The sequence below is a fragment of the Scyliorhinus canicula genome, chromosome 9 (genome assembly GCF_902713615.1).
Source record: "Scyliorhinus canicula chromosome 9, sScyCan1.1, whole genome shotgun sequence".
NCBI lineage: Eukaryota > Metazoa > Chordata > Chondrichthyes > Carcharhiniformes > Scyliorhinidae > Scyliorhinus > Scyliorhinus canicula.
In genome coordinates, this window is record NC_052154.1 from 153,589,824 (window position 1) to 153,608,558 (window position 18,735).

At 47.4% G+C, this 18,735-nt stretch overlaps 1 protein-coding gene across 8 annotated transcripts in view; it reads right to left on the reverse strand.

The window, feature by feature from the left end:
• Window positions 1–18,735, reverse strand: part of mical2a (microtubule associated monooxygenase, calponin and LIM domain containing 2a) — a 353,275-nt gene that overhangs the window by 224,675 nt on the left and 109,865 nt on the right. For all 8 annotated transcript variants that reach the window (XR_005461915.1, XM_038807962.1, XM_038807967.1 and 5 more), the window contains exons 3-4: window positions 11,194–11,401; window positions 10,480–10,596 (exon numbers count right to left, since the gene is read on the reverse strand). Coding sequence is in view for 7 of the 8 variants with exons in the window: in XM_038807962.1 (XP_038663890.1) it covers window positions 10,480–10,596; window positions 11,194–11,401 (325 nt within the window). In the remaining variant the exon portion in view is untranslated. The remainder of the gene's footprint in view (window positions 1–10,479; window positions 10,597–11,193; window positions 11,402–18,735) is intronic.

The following is an 18,735-nucleotide window of genomic DNA, read 5'->3' on the forward strand; positions in this document are numbered from 1 at the left end:
CAATTTAACTAAATGGGAACAAAGTCCCATAGCAATCGTACTTAGTCGCATGTTTCCCAGCACTTGCAGTGTCGAGAAACACAACGCTATTAAACATCACTCGGGTTAGATAGGAGGTCTCAGTGGGGAATGCACGGCCAAGGCCGCACAAGGGGATCAGGGGTTATGGGGAGAAGGCAGGAGAATGGGGATGAGAAAACATCAGCCATGATTGAATGGCGGAGCAGACTCGATGGGCCAAGTGGCCTAATTCTGCTCCTATGTCTTATGGTTTTATGGTCTTATAGCTCCATTTTCTGCACTGAGGAGACCTGCTTACCGAAACCCCTCAGTGTAGCAAGAGATTAGGATGCTATTTTTAAATGGCATCCCGATCTCGAGAACCCAACACGACCCCCGACACCTCCAAGCCCAACTCACTATGAGGGTCCTCCGAGCCCCCACCCAACACCTACGCAGGACACCTCCCCGGCCCGATCACCACCGCATGAAAAATGCCAGCTTGGCTCCTTGCCCACCTGGGTGGAGAGGTGCCCAGATGGCACTGCCAGTTGATAGGGGCACTGACAAGATACCAGGTTGGCACCACCAAGGTGCCAAGTCAGCATTTTTCATGCGGTGGTGATCGAACCGGTGTGCCATATGCAGGTGTTAGGAAGGTGCCACCTGGATGGCAAGGTGCCCAAATGGCACTGGCAGGGTACCAAATTGGCACTATCATGGTGCCAGGCTGGAAGTGCCAGGAGGGTGCCCTGGTGGCAACGTCTTGCAGATTGTGTTAGATCGTGCGAGACGTTGCGAGCCAGGTAGATCCCAGAAGCAAGGTTTCCCCGGCTTCTATCGGCCACGTTGTATCACAGGGGGCTGCTTTTCTGGTGCAAACTGGCCGTTCGATCGCGCCCATTATTGCTGTTCCTGCATGTCACTGGGTCAGAATCCTGGAACTCCCTCCCTAACAACACTGTGGGTCTAACTACACCACATAAACAGCAGCAGTTCAAGAAAACAACTCATCACCACCTTCTCAAGGGTAATTAGGGGTGGGCAATAAATGCGGACGGAGAATCCCACCCTAAGAGTCTGAAAATTGAAATCTATTTCATAAAATCTGGAAATAAAAATCTGGCCTCTGGAAACACCCAATTAGTTATCTAATGCCTCTACAGGGAAGGAAGCCTGCTGTCATTACCCAGTCTGGGCCTATACGTGACTCTAATCCTGGGCGGGATTCTCTGATCCTGGAGCTAAGTGTTTATGTCGTCGGAAACGCCATCGTCAGGGCCTGTGCGTTGGCCTCAGGATCAGCAATTCTGGCCCCGTCAGGGGGCCAGCACGGCACTGGAGCGACCCACGCCACTCCAGCTGCTGATCCCTGCGTGAACGGGGTGTCGCGGGGTCCATGCACGCGCAGTGGGGCCGACGCCAACCTGCGCATGCGCAGTGTCTCCCTTCTCCGCGCCGGCCCCGGCGCAACATGGCGCATGGCTACAGGGGCCGGCACGGAAGAATGAAGGCCCCCAGCCAGAGAGGCCGGCCCGCCGATCGGTGGGCCCCGATCGCGGGCCAGGCCACATCGGACCCCCCCCCCACCGACCCTTCCACGCCGAGTTCCCGCCGCCGCCGGCCCCTGGCTGGCGCCGTGTCGACCCCGCCGGCGCCAATGACACATCCCGGCGTCGGGCCGGCGTGGCCCGATTCGCGCCAGTTGCAGAGATTCTCTGGCCCGGCTCGAGAGAATCCCGCCCCCTATTCCAAAATGGCTTCTGAAGTTACCTAGCAAGACACTTTGTTCCATCAAACCTGCAACCAATGGTTCAAGAAGACAGCCTATCACCAGCTCCTCTGGGTGTCTATAAATGCATCTTTGCCAGCAACAGCCACATCCAAGGATTGCTTTTTAGAAACTGGTGCTGTTTGTGTGCATGGCCTCTAATTAACACCTTTAACGGTGACTGCTGCATTTGGAGAAACCTAGAGGAGTTTTCCTTTTCTTAGCATTCAGCCAATTCACAGTTAAATCCCTTTTTCATTTCCAATGAAGTCAGACGCTAATGAAACAGAGTAAAGGAATTAGGCTGTGTAAGCTTATCTAATCAAGGGAAGCAGTGTTGCTATTCATAGCTTTGTTTAAATTATGACAAGTGTTTATGTGGAACGGTCTCCTGGGCAGTTATTGCTTCGATGATCTTTTCACGCACCGTGTTAAAATTGACTTGAAATATGTGCTGAATACTCAGGCAAACTTGAAGAGGCCACTCAGAACATCAATCTGTTTGGATGGGCTGCTGGCTGACATTCCTGTAGTGCCAGAAATACTTTCCAGGCGGTGACTCTATTATTATCTTCCGAGAAAGTTATAATCAGGGCCCAGTCAGCCACTTTGGATTCAGCAGGAGTCAAGCCCAGCTCCTGTATGCGCCCTCTCGACGCACTATATTATCTACATGAAATTTCTAAAAAAAATGGACGGGCACAATCCTGGTGTATTTCTTGCAAATCTCAAAATCACACAACGCACAGGTCCTGAAATAGGCTTTGTGAAACAAGTCTTCAAACTCACCAAGGCTCCTTCAGCAGCACCTCACAAATCCACATGGACAGGGGCATAAGAACTGCAGCCCCACAGAAACACAAACACCATCCTTGCTTGGAACTAGATCGCCTTTCCTAGACTGTCGCTGGGAAAAATTCTGGAACTCCATCCCTAACAGCACTGTAGGTGTACCTACACCTTCCAAACCCACGACTGCTACCATCTGGAAGGAACAGGATCAGCAGATACCTGGGAACATCACTACTTAGAAGTTCTCCTTCAGGACACTCACCATCCTTACTTGGAAAAATATATCGCCGTTCCTTCACTGTCGCTGGGTCAAAATCTTATCTTAGCTATGTACGAAGTTCGGCGTAAAGCAGCATCTCGCTCCTAGTACAATCCTTGAAAAATCGGCATAAAGCAGCATCTCGCTCCCAGTACAATCCTTGCTGGAAGGATTAATCTATCTAGGCCATGCTTTGAGCCAGCTTTTATATCAGTACATGACGTGCTCCAGGTGGGTGGCCTCCACCCCATATCTGGGAAGCTCGTACTCCACAATTCCCATGGGAAGATCAATGATGGTTTCCCAGTGGTTCTCATGGGGGTTAGGACAGACACCAAGGGACAATTTTAGCATGGCCAATCCACCCAACTGGCACATATTTGGACTGTGGGAGGAAACCGGAGCCCCCGGAGGAAACCCGCACAGATTCGGGGAGAAATTGCAAACTCCACTCAGTCACCCAAGGCTGGAATCGCACCCGGGTCCCTGGCGCCATGAGGCAGCAGTGCTAACTACTGTGCCACCTTGCTGCCTCCCCGCACCTGAAAATAAAGTGGATGCTCGAAATCCAAAATAAAAGCGGATTGTTAACTAAATAATTGTAAACATAATCAGGATAATTGAAAGTGACCCCAAAGCCGCGAAGTTGTCTTAAAATCAAAGTGATTCACAGGGTCCGTTCGCGGAGGAAACCTGCCATTCTGACCCACTCTGGACTTATATCTGACTTCAAAGCCACATTAATGTGGATATCTCTTGACTGCCTGCTGAAGCAGCTTACCTCAGCCGCATCAAATCTACTACCAGTGGTTCAAGAAGGTGGCTCATCGTCACCTCTCGGGACAACTAGGTATGGACTATAAATGTCCCGGAAACATCCATATCCTGAGAACGAACATTTAAAATATAAGATACTTTTACAAGGTCCCTTCAAGGTAAAATACCCTGCTTTTCCTAATCTTTCCTCACTGTTCATCCCAAGAACTAAGCTCATGACTCTTCTCTGTTGCGTTTTCAGGAATGTTTCCCATATGTTTTCGCAAATAAAACGGGACACTGAAGGTGCAAGCTGACCAGGATGGAGCATAGTACCAGATACCGCACAGAAGGGGGCCATTTGGCCCATCTCTTCTGTGCCGGTTCTTTGAAAGAGCTGCGCATTTAGTCCCCCTTCCACTCCCGCTTCAGAGTCAGAAGATCACAGGTTCAAATCACAATCCCCAAAACCTGAGGGCATAACTTAGGATCTCGGGTGACAATGCCAAAGCAGTACTGCGGGAGAACTGCATCGTCAGAGGTGCAGTCCCTTGGATGAAATATTGAACAGAGATCCTTTCAGACAATAAAAGAGCCAGTGGTATTATTTCAAGGAGCGAGTTGCCTCTCCCCAGCGTCTTGAGTCCATATTTATCTATCAACCAACATCAGTGCTAACAGGTTATCTACCCATTATCACTATGCTGTTTGTGGGAGCTTGCTGTGCACAAATTGATTTCCTTGATTCCTACATCACAACAGTGACTCCATTTCAAAGAGAGTGCTTAATTGGCCGGAAAGCATTTTGAGACTTCCTGAGGTCATGTAAGGAGCTATAGAAATGCAAGTTCTTTCTTATTTTGGAGATAGTGGATGACACAGATACCAAGAAACTCTGCTTGATCTGACACTGGGGGTGGAGAAAAAAAAACTTTCCTCCCTGAACTAAAGGAACAGAAGGCGGACTGCAGAGGGGAGCAGGCTGGGTTTGTCCCGACATCTCTCGCCAGACTTTTGCGCACACATCACATCCAGACAAGCCAGTCAGTGACGGAAATATCTGCCCTGTCTATCGACTATGGAACGGCGCAAAATTAAAAACGGAATGCCCAGATGGCTTGATGGAGCACATGTAACTGAAGAAATCTCAATGGATTTGTCAAGGTACAGGTACTTTGAATACCCGGAGCCATGAGCATGTTTAATGCGTGCAGATCATTTGTACATCATGTTGTTCTGATTCAGTGGAACAAATGGAGGGTTTTAGATGACCACTGGCGGCACAGAAGATGAAACCGATACCCTGATGTGCGTCACAATTTCATAACAGAAGGCAGCGAGTGCCCACTGAGAGAAGCCAACAAGGCTTTAAAAATTAGTTCAGAGGACCAGCTGGAATTAACTGCTTCAATGCATAGATATAGGATTGTAGGGAGCGATTCTCTGAGCCCCGCGCGGGCCGGAGAATAGCTGCAACCGCGCCTCACCGCCCCGATGCCGGCGCGCGATTCTCCAAGGTGCAGAGAATCGGCGCCCTTTCCGTCGGCAGCCATGGGCCGCTGGAATTGGCGGGGCCGCCGATTCTCCGGCCCGGATAGGCCGAGCGGCCATCCCGCCGGCGTCAATCACCCCTGGTCGCTGCAGGCAGGAATGCTGCGGGAACGGTCAGGGTGTGGCCTGTGGGGTGGGTGGGGGGGGAGGGCTCCTTCACCGGTTGGGGGGGAAAGAGGGGGGGCTCCTTCACCGGGGTGAGGGGGGTCTCTGAAGGTGTCTGGCCTGCGATCGGGACCCACCAATCGGCGGGCCGGACTCTTCACCTCCCCCCCCCCCCCCCCCCCCCCCCCCCCCCAGGCCTACTTCCTGGCACGGCCGGCCCCGGAACACCGACCCCATGTTGGTCGGGGCCGGCGCGCAAAAGATGTCCCCCGCGCATGCGCAGATTGGCACGGCCCAACCTGTGGGGGCCAGAATCGCACGTGACCGGGCCTGGTTCTCGCTGTCGTGAAACACGACGGCGTTCACAACTGCACAAACTCTTGGGCCAATATTGGAGAATCGCCCCCGTATTCTCTCAAGTTATGGTGGGAGGTTGGGGGGGGGGGGGGGGGGTAATCAGACTGAGGCATTGAAAATGCTAAAGGATTTCTCAGAGTTGAGAGAGAGAGAAAGTATGGTGGGGACAAGTGGAGTACAATCTTCAGATTACAGTTAGACTGTTTGTGGTGAAATCAGGAACCACTCCTTCACAAAAAGGGCAGTGGAAATCTGGAACTCTTTCTCCACAGGCTGTGGATGCTGGGGTTCAGCTGGAGCTTCCAAACCGAGATTGCTAGCTCAAGGGCGCAACGCAAAACCAGGCAAACAGATTGAAGGACAAAACGGCATTAACTAACTGGATAGCTGAACAAGCCCGAAGGGCTGAATGGTCTCCTCCTGTTCCAATGACCGATGGCTGCCACATTCCACCAGGAGGAGAGATTCATAATGAGCACCCTCTGTGCTTTTGTCCAATGGGGCTTCTCAAGTTACGCGCAATAAATAATTTTGAGCTTATTTTCAGTATCTATACCATGTAGTGTTTTTTTTTTCATTTTTACGTGATGCGGGCTCTGCTGGCTTGGCCAGCATTTGTTGCCCATCCTTAATTGCCCTCGAGAAGGTGGGGATGAGCTGCCTTCTTTCACTGGACCAACTTGGCCAGAGAACTCAAATTCGAATCCCACCAAGACAGACTGAGAACTTGAACATTTGAATTCAGTTCACAGAAAGGAAATCCGGAAATTAAAAGCTGGGCTCAGTAAAATGGCCATCAAGCTGTCGGATTGTCCAGAAAAAAAACTTAACGGGTTCAGTCATACCCGCTTGGGAAGGAAACCCACTGTCCCTGCCTCATGCCAACTGCCCGAGGAAATCACCCCGTTGTCTCAAACCCCTCGATGGGTGGTTCAGGGTGGGGATTCACCCTCTCAGGCTGACTATGGGGATGGGCAATAAACGCAGGCCTTAAGCGACACCCACATACGGAGAGCAAAAACCAAGCTTTTTAACAAAACATTGATTTCCTGTCCTCAACCTGCCCTCTGACTCCATTTTCTTTGCATCTGTTTATTTAGCACATGGGAACATTTATTTATATTTGAAACACAAGTAGCTGGCTGTTATTAAACACCCCATTAAGATCTGTGGGACACAGTATAATGAAAACAGGAGCTGAATTTAGCAGTCACTGTTAAGTCAGCAGTTTTGCTTCGAAGAAGCCTGAAGGTGAAGGCCACTCGGCCCATCATGGCTCTGTTAGTGCTAGCTCTTCAACTTTATGGTCTAGCAGATGTCCCCTTATACTTTGTCACTGGTCTTGTGAAAAAGACAAATTAACCTAATAATTTTTGTACCTTAAAAGATTTCAGGGCTGCATGCAAGGCAATGTTAATGGTTTTGACCTTGACAGGATAGGAGAGGACATTGTACAATGCCAAGCAGGAGACGCACATTATCATCTTTTGTGGACCTCACATTGTAGCTCCATAGAGCCCACAAAACTTTCCATTGAGTGTGGTGAATGGCCTGAAGTCCAAAGCAAATAAAGCTTTGCAATTGGCAAAAGGACCTGGGGCGTGGGGAAAGAACGAGGAGAATTTGTTTATGCTGCTCATTATGATGAACTGGAATGTGCTGCCTGAAAGGGCGGTGGGAGCAGGTTCAGGAATAAACTTTCAAAAGGGAATTGGATTAATATATGAAAAGAAAATATTTCCAGGGCTATGGGGAAAGAACGGGGAGGGATGGCAGGGGTTGCTTGGGGGGAGTGAGGTTAATTGGAGAGCTTTATCAAAGAGCTTCAATACTCGGTCTCGGCCAAATGGCCTCCTCCTGCACTGTAAGATTCTATAATTCTGTGTTTGGCAACCAGCATGTCTTGCTGCAAAATTCTGACATAATTTGCCCATCAATAATCCCAGGCTTTGACAGTTAAACTTCTATCCTTGTGTCTACAAGGTCATTAGAAATGAGTTGCATTCCTATAGTGCTTTTTATAGCCCAGCTATAAGAACTAGGTGCAGGAGTAGGTAATTCAGCCCCTAAAGCCATTCAATATTATCATGGCTAATCTGCTCTCGGCCTCAACTCCACTTTCTTGCCTGTTCTCCTTAATCCTTTAACCCATTACCAATTTAAAATCCTATCTCCTCCTTAAATTTACTCAATGTCCCGGTAACCACTGCATTCTGGGGTAGTGAATTATACAGATTCACAACCCTTTGAGAGAGACAATTTCCACTCATCTCTGTTTTAAATCTGCAACCCCTTATCCTAGTACTATGACCTCTCGTTCTGGATTACCCACAAGAGGAAACATCTGCTCCACATCTACTTTCAATCAATACTTTTTCTGATCTTATATACCTCAATTAGATAGAACCATAGAATTCCTACAATGCAGGAGAAGCCATTGAGCCTGCACTGACCCTCTGAAAGAGCACCCTACCTAAGCCCACTCCCCTGCCCTAACCTCGTAACTCCATTACCCCAACTAACCTGCACACCTTTGGAACTGAGGGGCAATTTAGCCTGGTCAATCCACCTAATACGTACTTCTTTAGACTGTAGGAGGAAACCGGAGCACCTGGAGGAAATCCACGCAGACATGAGGAGAACGTGCAAAGTCCACACAGAGTCATCAAAGACCAGAATTGAACCAGGGTCCCTGGTGCTGAGCAGCAGCAGTGCTAACCACTTATCCACCACACCGCCCCGAGATATCTTCTCATTCTTCTAAACCCGAGAGAGTTTCGGCCTAAACTGCCCAATCTCTCTACACAAGAAAAACCCCTCATCTCTGGAGTCAATCTAGTGAACTGCCTCTAATGCAACTACATCCTTCCTCAAATAAGGGAACAAAAACTACACAGTACTCCAGGTGCGGTCTCACCAGTGCCTTGTACAGTTGCAGCAACATTTCCCTACTTTTATACTCTATCCCTTTAGCTCTAAAGGTCAAAATTCTATTTGCCTTCCTTAATACCAGCTGTACCTGCATACTCGCTTTCTGAGATTCATGCACAAGGACACCCAGATCCCTCTGCACCGGACAACTCTGAAGGTGCTCTCCATTTAGATAACAAGTTGCCTTTCCATTTTTCTGACCAAAATGGATAATCTGACACTTATCCATGTTAAACTCCATCCGCCAAATTTTGCCCCACTCACCTAATCTATCTATATCCAGTTGTAAATTTCTTATTTCCTCATTGCAACTTACTATCCCACCTATCTGTAAATTTGGCTATAGTACCTCTATCCCTACATCCAAGTCATTAATATAGATTGTAAATAGTTAGGGCCGGAGTACTGAGCCCTGTGGCACCATTCTAGTTAAATCTTGCCAACCAGAAAAACACTCATTTATCCCGACTCTCTGCCTTCTGTTGGTTAGCCAGTCTTCTATCCAAGCTAATAAATTACCCCTAATCCCATGTGATCTTATCTTGTATATTAAATCTTTGTGCGGCACCTTCTCAAATGTCTTCTGGAAGTCCAGATATACTACAGCTACAGGAACCCATTATCCACTTGGCTTGTTACATCTTCAAAGACTTCAAGCAAAGTAGTCAAACACGATTTATCCTTTATAAAACCAGGCTGACGCCGATGGATTATGTTTTGACTTTCCAAATGTCCTGTTGTTACTTCCTTAATAAGGGATTCTAACAATCTCCCAATGACAGATGTTACACTAACTGGTCGAGTTTCCTACTTTCTGCCTCCCTTCCTTTTTAAAAAAGGAGGTTCCATTAGAATTTTCCAATCCACTGGAACCTTGCCTGCATCCAGGGAATTTTGGAATATTACCAATGGATCCACTATCTCTGCTGCCATTTCTTTTAGGACCCAAGGATGTAGGCCATCAGGCCCTGGGACTTGTCGGCCTTCAACCCTTATCTCTATAACAAGGTTGCCTCAACTGCTTCACTGAGCAGAGAATTCCACAGATTCACGACCCTTTGGGTGAAGAAGTTCCTCCTCAACTCAGTCCTAAATCTGCTCCCCCTTATTTTAAGGCTATGCCCCCTAGTTCTAGTTTCACCCACCAGTGGAAACAACCTCCCTGCTTCGATCCTATCTACTCCCTTCATAATTTTATACATAAGATTCACGCTCATTCTTCTAAATTCCAATGGGTATAGTCCTAATCTACTTAGCCTCTCCTCATAAACTAATCCTCTCAACTCCAGAATCAATCTAGTGAATCTCCTCTGCGCACCCTCCAGTGCCAGTACATCCTTCCTCAAGTAAGGAGACCAAAACTGCACACAGTAATGACCAAATAATCTGTTTTCCTGTGATGTTGATTGCCAGGACACTAGGAATACCTCCCCAGCTCTCCTTTGAAATAGTGCCCAGGGATTTTTTCCACCCACCCGAGCAGGCAGATGAGTCTTCAGTTTAATGTTTCAGCTGAACGACATTCCCTCTGACAGTGCAGTGCTACCTCAGTACTGCACTGGAGTGTCAGCCTTGATTTTGGTACTCAAAGCCTGGAGTGGGACTCAAACCTGAAACCTTGTGATTCAGAGGCGAGTGTGCTACTAAACTGAGTCATGGGTGACACCCAAACTCAACTAAACTGACCATTGGGAATCTGTGACTAGATTCAGTGAACCCAAGGCCATGGGAAATATCACTTGAGTCCCACGTGTACTGTCCAATCACCCCCACCAGGAAAGGGGGCAAGCAGACAGATGCCAGGTGACAAATGGATGATGTGCACCATGGTTGAATAGCTGGCAGCTGGAAAAGCCTGGACAATGAGCTTACCACACAAAGGCCTGGACTACGATTCCAGTTGCCACTTGTGGAGCAGAAAGGGGGAGAAGCAGAGAGAGAATAATTGTGAACGCACTTTGGGTTTCTTGATCCTCGGGTGGTTCCAGTAACTGCACCAACTCCACGTTAACTTGAATCTCCACTCCCAGTAGCAGTGCCACTTTAACCAGGATTAGCTGAAGTTGTCGAATACCTGTCAGCAAAACACAGAGAATCAGCAAAAAGAAAACAAACAGCGCTTAGAGACGAGAATCATTCAATCAGAAATATGGCTGTTTAGCAGAATACAGCAAATTAACCCAAAATTAGCATTGGTGCAGATGGTGCTTACTTTCTTAATCCTCTACTTACTAAAATGGTGAAAAAATTAACAAGTAAAAATTCACTTGGCTGTGAGAATATCGAAGGATGTTTGGGATCACGTGTAAACAGCAGCACAGTGGCAGAGTGGTTCGTACTGCTGCCTCTCGACGCCAGGGACCTGGGTTCAATTCAGATTTTGGGTGAATGTGTGGAATTTGACTTTCTCTTTGTGTGTGCGTTGGTTTCCTTCAGGTGCTCCGGTTTCCTCCCACAGTCTAAAAATGTGCAGGTTAGGTGGGGTTATAAGGCTATGGGGATAGGGTGGGAGAGTGGGCCTAGGTAGAATGCTCTTTCAGAGGGTCGGAGCAGACACAATGGCCTTCTTCTGTGCTGTTCTATTATTCTTTGACTGCTCAATAAGAAAACCTTCCATCGTTTGAAGGTGGGAGCTGGAAGTTAGTTACCAAGTGTTCAGAAAGGTACTTACTGATGTGATCTATCGCCCCTGCGCAGAACTTGCCATAAAACTTCTTTGCAGCCAGGGAACGCAGATCCTGAATGGTGTATGGCCATAGGTGTAAGACGTTGTTCCTGGCAAAGGTCGCCCTCTTCTCTATCACCACCACTTTGCACCCCAGTAAAGCCAGTTCGATGCTCGTTCGCAGCCCACAAGGTCCAGCGCCAATAATCAGACACTAAAAGAGAAATCAGATCATTAAGTAAAAACTCAAATTAGGCGAATTGAGATAAAATGGACCGAGAACAATGAGGGAGACAAAAAAAGAGGAAAAGAAATTAAACAAAAAAGAGAGAGAGAGAGAGAAAGAGGGGGATAAAAGAGGGACAGAGGTCGAGATTTTCTGCTCTGGGCCCCAAGTCACGTTGGAGGGGTGAGAATTCAGAGGGATTCGCGCCACAGTGCTGAGTAGAAAAACCTGTTGAATAACGCAATGTTGGGCTGATAAATTATGCACCCGGGGTTTTCCAGGGAATCATGCAGTGTGGTGAACTGTAAGTTGTGTGTCTCGCCATCATAACCCAGCGCCATATTTAAAAGGTACCCAGGCAGCTGGGGGTGCTGGTTGGCATAGAGGGCAACTGCAAGCAGATGCTGTCCAGCTCTGTGGAGAGAGGCGGATACTGTTGAGACAGATAAGTGAGTGCGAGAGTGCATCGACATGAAATATCCTTGGCTGTCTGCAGAGATGTCAGCTAATAAGGATACTTGTATCAGGTTCCATCATAGAATTTACAGTGCAGGAGGCGGCCATTCAGCCCAGTGAATCTGCATCGGCCCTCGGAAACAGCACCCGACATATGCTCACACCTCCATCCTATCCCTGTAATCCAGCAACCACACCCAACCTTTTTTGGACACTAAGGGCAATTTTAGCATGGCCAATCCACTTAACCTGTATGTCTTTGGACTGTGGGTGGAAACTGGAGCACCCGGAGGAAACCCACGCAGACACGGGGAGAAGTGCAGATTCCGCACAGACAGTGACCTAAGCCGGGAATCAAACCCAGGTCCCTGGCGCTCTGAAGCAACGGTGCTAACCACTGTGCTACCATGTCACCCAGGGTAGAAGGAAAACCCGCTCTGAGGACTAGTGATGGACAAGGTTGCAGCATTCACCCCCCTGGTCCTGTAATTGTGTGTGGAGTGTCCGGCTCCAATGGACCCCCCTGGACTACTAACAGGAGGTCACTTTGACTTAGCTGGTCATCTCTGCATAGCGTGGGAACCCTCTCTGACATTGATAAAATACTTGTCGTTGCAAAGGGAGGTCTCAATTGCTTTAATTGGCAGCCCACATCAGTGGAGTGGGCAGACTATACTGTTCTCTGCCTGCCCTTGGAAAGGTACCCAAAGGTGAGAATGTGCCAGCAAGCCATTCCGATGTAACTCCGCCAGACCTTCCTCCAATTCACTAGGCTGGGAAAATTGAGACAAGCACTCATTCCCTCTTGCCTCCCTCAATGAGAGCATAAGAGAAGTGAGGATAGATCATTCAGCCCTTTGAACCTGCCCCACCATTCAGTGAATTCATGACTGGTCTTCTATCTCAACTCCACTCAACGTCCAGAGCTCTGTGTGGCAGAGAATTCCTAAGATTCACAATCCTTTGACTGAAGAAACTCATCCTCAGTCCTAGGCGCCATCGTTTTCCTTCTCTAGTAGGATGAAGTCATTTGAAAGTGTGCTGGTCCATGACTGCAGGATTGATGGATAATGCACTGCTAAACGTCTTGTGTAATTCCTGTTCTTATGATTCATCCTGAACCACACAGAATTGTCACACATCCAGCAACTGAACAGGAGGGGGTTTATTGCCTTTTTTGGTGATTTATTAAATTTGGAGGTAAATGACATAACCCGGCAGGATTGCAATCATTTTATGAAAGTCTCTCATGGCACAAACATCTCCCAACATGCACACAGACATACACAGACGCAAAACCCCACCTCTATGCCTTTTGCTTTTGAAATTTTCTTTCAAATCTAACATCTTTAGCTGTTTGACCCCATCCTTTGCTCCTCTCTGGAAGGGTTCACATCAGATGTCAAGTGTCAGGATCACAATTTGAAAGAGGCAATGGGTGGGTGGGTGGGGGGGTGGGTAGTTTAAAATCTGCTGCCTGAGCGTCAATCTCCAGGTGGTGATTGACTGCCCGTTGTCAACTTCCCGCTACTGAAAGGATTTGTCTTCATTCCCATTAAAAATCAACAGAACTGGGAATTGAAAATTGACCACTCTCCCCTATCCTGACTCTCTGTAATCAGCCACGCTCTTTCACCATCATCTGCGGGTCTCAATCATAAAAAGAGGGAAACTGTAGGTTTCAGAGAGGTGACCATGAAAGGGAAATAATCAAGTGCAGTTTTTAGTCGTTTTTCAATCAATGACTAACATTGCCAAGAGGATTGCTGGCTTCAAGTCTGTTTACTTAAGGGCCCTTAGTTACCGTGGTATTTTTAGCAATAGTTTGTGTGATCTGTTCCCAACTTCTTTCCCTTCCCCTACCCCACTGTGATCCAAAACCATCATCACTGGTTATTAGGTCCTGAAGAAAATTGAGTAAATTTATCCAAAGCTCTTAAACTCCTTTCAGAAGAGCTACAAAGCATGGTTGGAATTAATTATGTCCAATCTCCTTTTCTACCGTTGCCAATATCCCAACTGACAGTTCAAAAAGTCATTAATTACTGTCTCCAATTGTGTAGCGAATTGTTCCGTTCAGGAAGAAAACTTGGAACCAACCTCTCAAGGGCAATTAGGGATGGACGGTAAATACCAACCTTGCAAGCAAGGCCCCAAGAATGAATTTTAAAACATTTGATAGTTGACTCAAATTAATTAATGTTATACTTTTGAGACTAAGTTTGTTCCACAGCTTCAAGCCTTGTGCACTCTATCCTTTGGACATATTTAATGTGATTTTTTAATTAAAGCTAATCAATCCCCATAGTGCTTCACATGGGAGTTGTGACCCGATTGGAGTAAAGGAGGGTTAATGGTTAGGGCATGCATGGACTAGGGTGAACAGCCTCTATTTTAAAATGGAAAAAAGAAACATGCATTTCGATAGCGCCTTCATGACCAATTCATTGCTAATGAATCACTTTTGAAATGCGGTCACTGTTGGGATGTAGGAAATGTAACAACCAATTTGCACACAGCAAGCGTCTACATACAAGGAGATAATGAGATTATCTCTTTTTTGGAGGATGGTTGAGGGCCCCCACAGGCGTGCAGCACGGCGTTGGAGTGGTTCATGCCACTCCAGCCTCCCTTCCTGGCACCAAATGGGCGCCGCGCCTACCCGCGCATTCGCAGTTGGGCCGCGCCAACCCGCGCATGCTCGAGGAACTTCTTCAGCGTGCCAGCCCCAACGCACCATGGCGTGGGGGTTCAGGGGCTGGCTGTGCAACAAAGTTACTGTGATAAGCCCCTAGTCGCCACATTCCGGCGCCTGTTTGGGAAGGCTGGTACGGGAAATGAATCGTGCTGCTGGCCTGCCTTGGTCTGCTTTAAAAGCCAGCTCTTTAGCACTGTGCTAAACCAGCCCCTGCAGCACTCCTTCAATACTGCACTAGACCATTAAGCTAGGTTTTCTTCTCCTTTGGAGTGGCCATTGAACCAACAGCTTACTGATTCATAGGTATGGTTGCTATCCACCGAGCTAAACAGCACCATTCTGAGGTAGAAAATGACTGAGGCCATCGTTTGGACCCAGACGAGGCAGTGAGAATGTGCCGCAAGTGGCTATTATGACCAACTGAGCAGCACATTCTGAAAGTCTGCAGTAGCCTGATGGTGACGTTACTGGGCTGGTAATCCAGAGGTCTGGATAACTAATCTGGAGTTGTGAGATCAAATCCTGCCATGGTAGCAAATTCAGTTAATTAAATAAAAATCTGGAGCAAAAAGACTAATCTTAGTAATGGTGAGCATAAAACCACTTGATTGTTGTAAAAATCCATCTGGTTCATTAATCTGCAGTCCTTTTCCTGGTTTTATACGTAACTCCAGACCCACGCCAATGCGGCTGATTCGTAACTTGCTCTCTGGAATGGACTAGGAAGCTGCTCAGTTATATCAAAATTGCTTTGCAAATCCACGTGAACAGTGGCAGTTCAAGAAGGTGGTTCACCACCTTCCCAGGGGTAGGCAGCAAACGCTGGTCTTCAGTCTCTCAGTTTCACTGGGTCCACTGAAATCACTTGCTATAGTTCCCTCATTTATGGTGAATCGGGGCACCCTTACTACCATCCCATGCTATCACAATACTCCAACAGCTAATTGGGTGAAGGTTCTGATGGTGCCTAATTGCTACTCATGAGAGAACCTTAGAATTCCTACAGTGCTGTTTGGACCATCGAAGCAGCACAGACCCTCTGAAAGAACACCCTACCTAGGTCCATTCCCCTGCCCTATCTCCGTAACCCTACCTAACCTGCACATCTTTGGATTGTGGGAAGAAACCGGAGCACCCGGAGGATACCCACACAGACACGGGGAGAAAGTGCAAACTCCACCCAAGGCCAGAGTTGAAGCTGGGTCCCTGGTGCTGTGAGGCAGTAGTGCTAACCACTTTGCCACTGTGCTGCCCCAAATGATACCAAAATGTGTGGCGCGGCAAGATTAGAAACCACCTAAGGTAATGCTGTCACCATTGGCGTGATAATTTTTAAAATGCATTTTCAGGATGCAGGAAGGGTGGCATTTATTGTCCATCCCTCATTTTCCCAAGATGGGGCGGTGAGAATGCTCTTCGCCTGAGTGGCTTCATGATCTCTTTTGGAGAGCAGTTAATAGATTAGGAATCAACAAAGTTCCAGCACTGGAGAGCTATAGGTCTCAACTCATTTGGAGTGGTTAGAAATATTCCGGTGTCTGTGGGGCATGTTTTAAAATGAGAGAGTTCAGATGTAGCCCAGAGACGTCATCTCTACAATGAACTTCACAGGAAGTGAATAATCCATCATCCTGTTTGTATTGGCCTGTTGCTGTTTCCCAGCTCCAGGTAGCATGAAAACTAATCAGCGCTGGCCGCAGCATGCGGAAATATTTTGCAGTGAAAATTATTATTTGCTTGCTGTTCCGTTCAAAAGGAAGGAACTCCCAGAGGAAGAACCTTCCTTATCCTGCAAATCAACTTTTACACAAAACTTGCATCAACTCTTTCTGATTGTTCGCTTCAATCCAGCTCTTCCTCCATTTGAGATCAGATTTTGTGTTTGCTTAGCCGGTGCCCAACATACATGGAAAACAGTCACCAGGTCCCAAATCAAGCGACTTCTTGTTTCAGTATCTTCCCACTCTTCCCTCTGGGAGCAGCATGAAGCACTGTGAGGACATTCAAGCAGATTAAGAGTCTGACAGGGTGACATTGTCATCATTTCTACCACTTGGCACACTTGAGGCTGGCACTCCTAGCTGAGATACGGATACTGGACAAATCTAAAATGGAATGTTGTGCCCATCCTGATTTAAAGGGGAAGCTTGATTATTACCTGGGGAAGAAAAGAACAGAAGGATATACTGACAGGTTGAAATGAAAGGGGGGGGGGGGGGGGGGGGGGGGGGGGAGAGGGGGGGGGGGGGCAGAAGGAGGCTCACATGGAGTACAAACAAACAGAAAGGAGTGGATGGTCCAAATGGCCTGATCCTGTGCTGTACATCCCAACCAACTCTATGTAAACCTGAAGGAATAGGCCCGATTTGTCCAAAAATCAAATAACGTAGGTACAAGTCAACACAGCACAGGCCCGTTATTCCTCAGAATGGACGACGTAAAATATTGGCGTTCAACAAACCAAAATGGTATAGTCGCCCAGGACAGACCACTGCTCAGATTTCCAGTGTTTCTTCAGCCATGGCTTCAGGTGGAGGGACTTAATTGAGTCAGGTCCTGCTCCCATGCTCGTTTCACTTCAAGTATTTATCCAATTTTCCTCTAGACCATCACTTTGAATCTGTTACCACTACCCTTTCGGATACTGCATTCCTGATCATAACTCTGTAAAGAATGCGCTCATCTTTCCGTGGTCTCCTTTGACGATTACCTTAAATCTGTGACCTCTGGTTACAGACACACTTGGCAGTGAAAACTGTTCCCCTATTTGCTCTATCAAAACCTTCATGACTTTGGACACCTCCATTAAATCTTCTCTTAACTTTCTCTGCTCTAAAGAGAACAATCCCAGTCCCACCAGTCTCTCCACTTAGCTGAAGTCCTCCATCCCTGGAATGTTTGAGTAAATTCCCCGTGCGGCATCTCCCAAGACCTTCACAGCCTTCCCGAAATGTGGTGTCCGGTGTTACTTGTTTTAATGGACACTCTTCAGATGGTGTGTTCAAGAAACCTCAGCAGAACAATCTTTCTTTAGAGAAAAGAAATAGTCGACAGAAATAGAAAATTAAATGTAATTGTTATCTTGGCTGAATTCTTGTTTTTTTCAGATCTAGAGATAACATGGATTCTTTCCAAGCAGAATAGAAAATCTAAAGAAACTTCCAACAGGAAAAGTTAGTCTCTAAATAACCTCTGGAGATAATTAGAACATTTTCCAATTTGACCTTAAAGGGAACAGGCCAGATTAGCTGCGAAATATCACAATGTTGCTTGCGATGGCAAACTATACATTGAGCAATGGCTGAGTGGATAGCATTGACCTCTCTGTATCAGATATTTGTCAGAGGCTTGAGCACAAGCTCCAGGCTGACACACCCAGTGCTGCACTGAGGCACTGTCGAAGGTGCGTCTTTCGGCAGGGATGTTAAACTGAAGCCTCATCTGCCCTCCCAGGTTGACGTAAAAGGTCCCAAGACAACTATTTTTTCTGAAGAACAGGGGGAGATTCCTCAAGAATCCTGGACCAGTAATTATCCTGCTAAAATCCAGATTATCTGGGTTATTATCACATTGCTGTTTAGGACTTTGTGCTGTGTGCAACTGGCTGTCAGTTTCCTACGTTACAATGATACACTTAAACAGTACTTCACTGGCTGTAAAGCACGTTGGAACATCCTGACATCATGAAAGGCGCTTTAGAAATGCAAGCTATTCCGTTTTCAATTGCTAGAAGTAACCTCGCTAACTATAAGGAAGGAGAGTTCCTTTGGGCAGTTTTCAATTTTTAACTTAGTGTTTTACCCCGCCCCTCGGCGGCAATGTCACTAGGTTCATGCCAATAAAGGGCAGGAACATCATTTACATGAATTATAGTAAATTTCAATATTATTAACGAGCCTCCCTGCCACATGATTCCTCTCCCCCCCCCCCCCCCCCCCCGATCATTAACTATTAATTCTAACAGCAGTTAAATACGTGAATCTTCCAAGGAGATCCCTCTGGGGCGCAAGGGTTAATATAGTCCAGGGGGTGGGGACATGACAGGGTACTGCCTCTTGGTACATGTTGGCAATGCCAACCTGGCATTGTCACTATGCCAGAGGGCAGTGCCAGGGTCGGCCCTCATGGGAGCCCCGTTTGCGGGAGGGGGGGGCTTCATTTGTGAGGA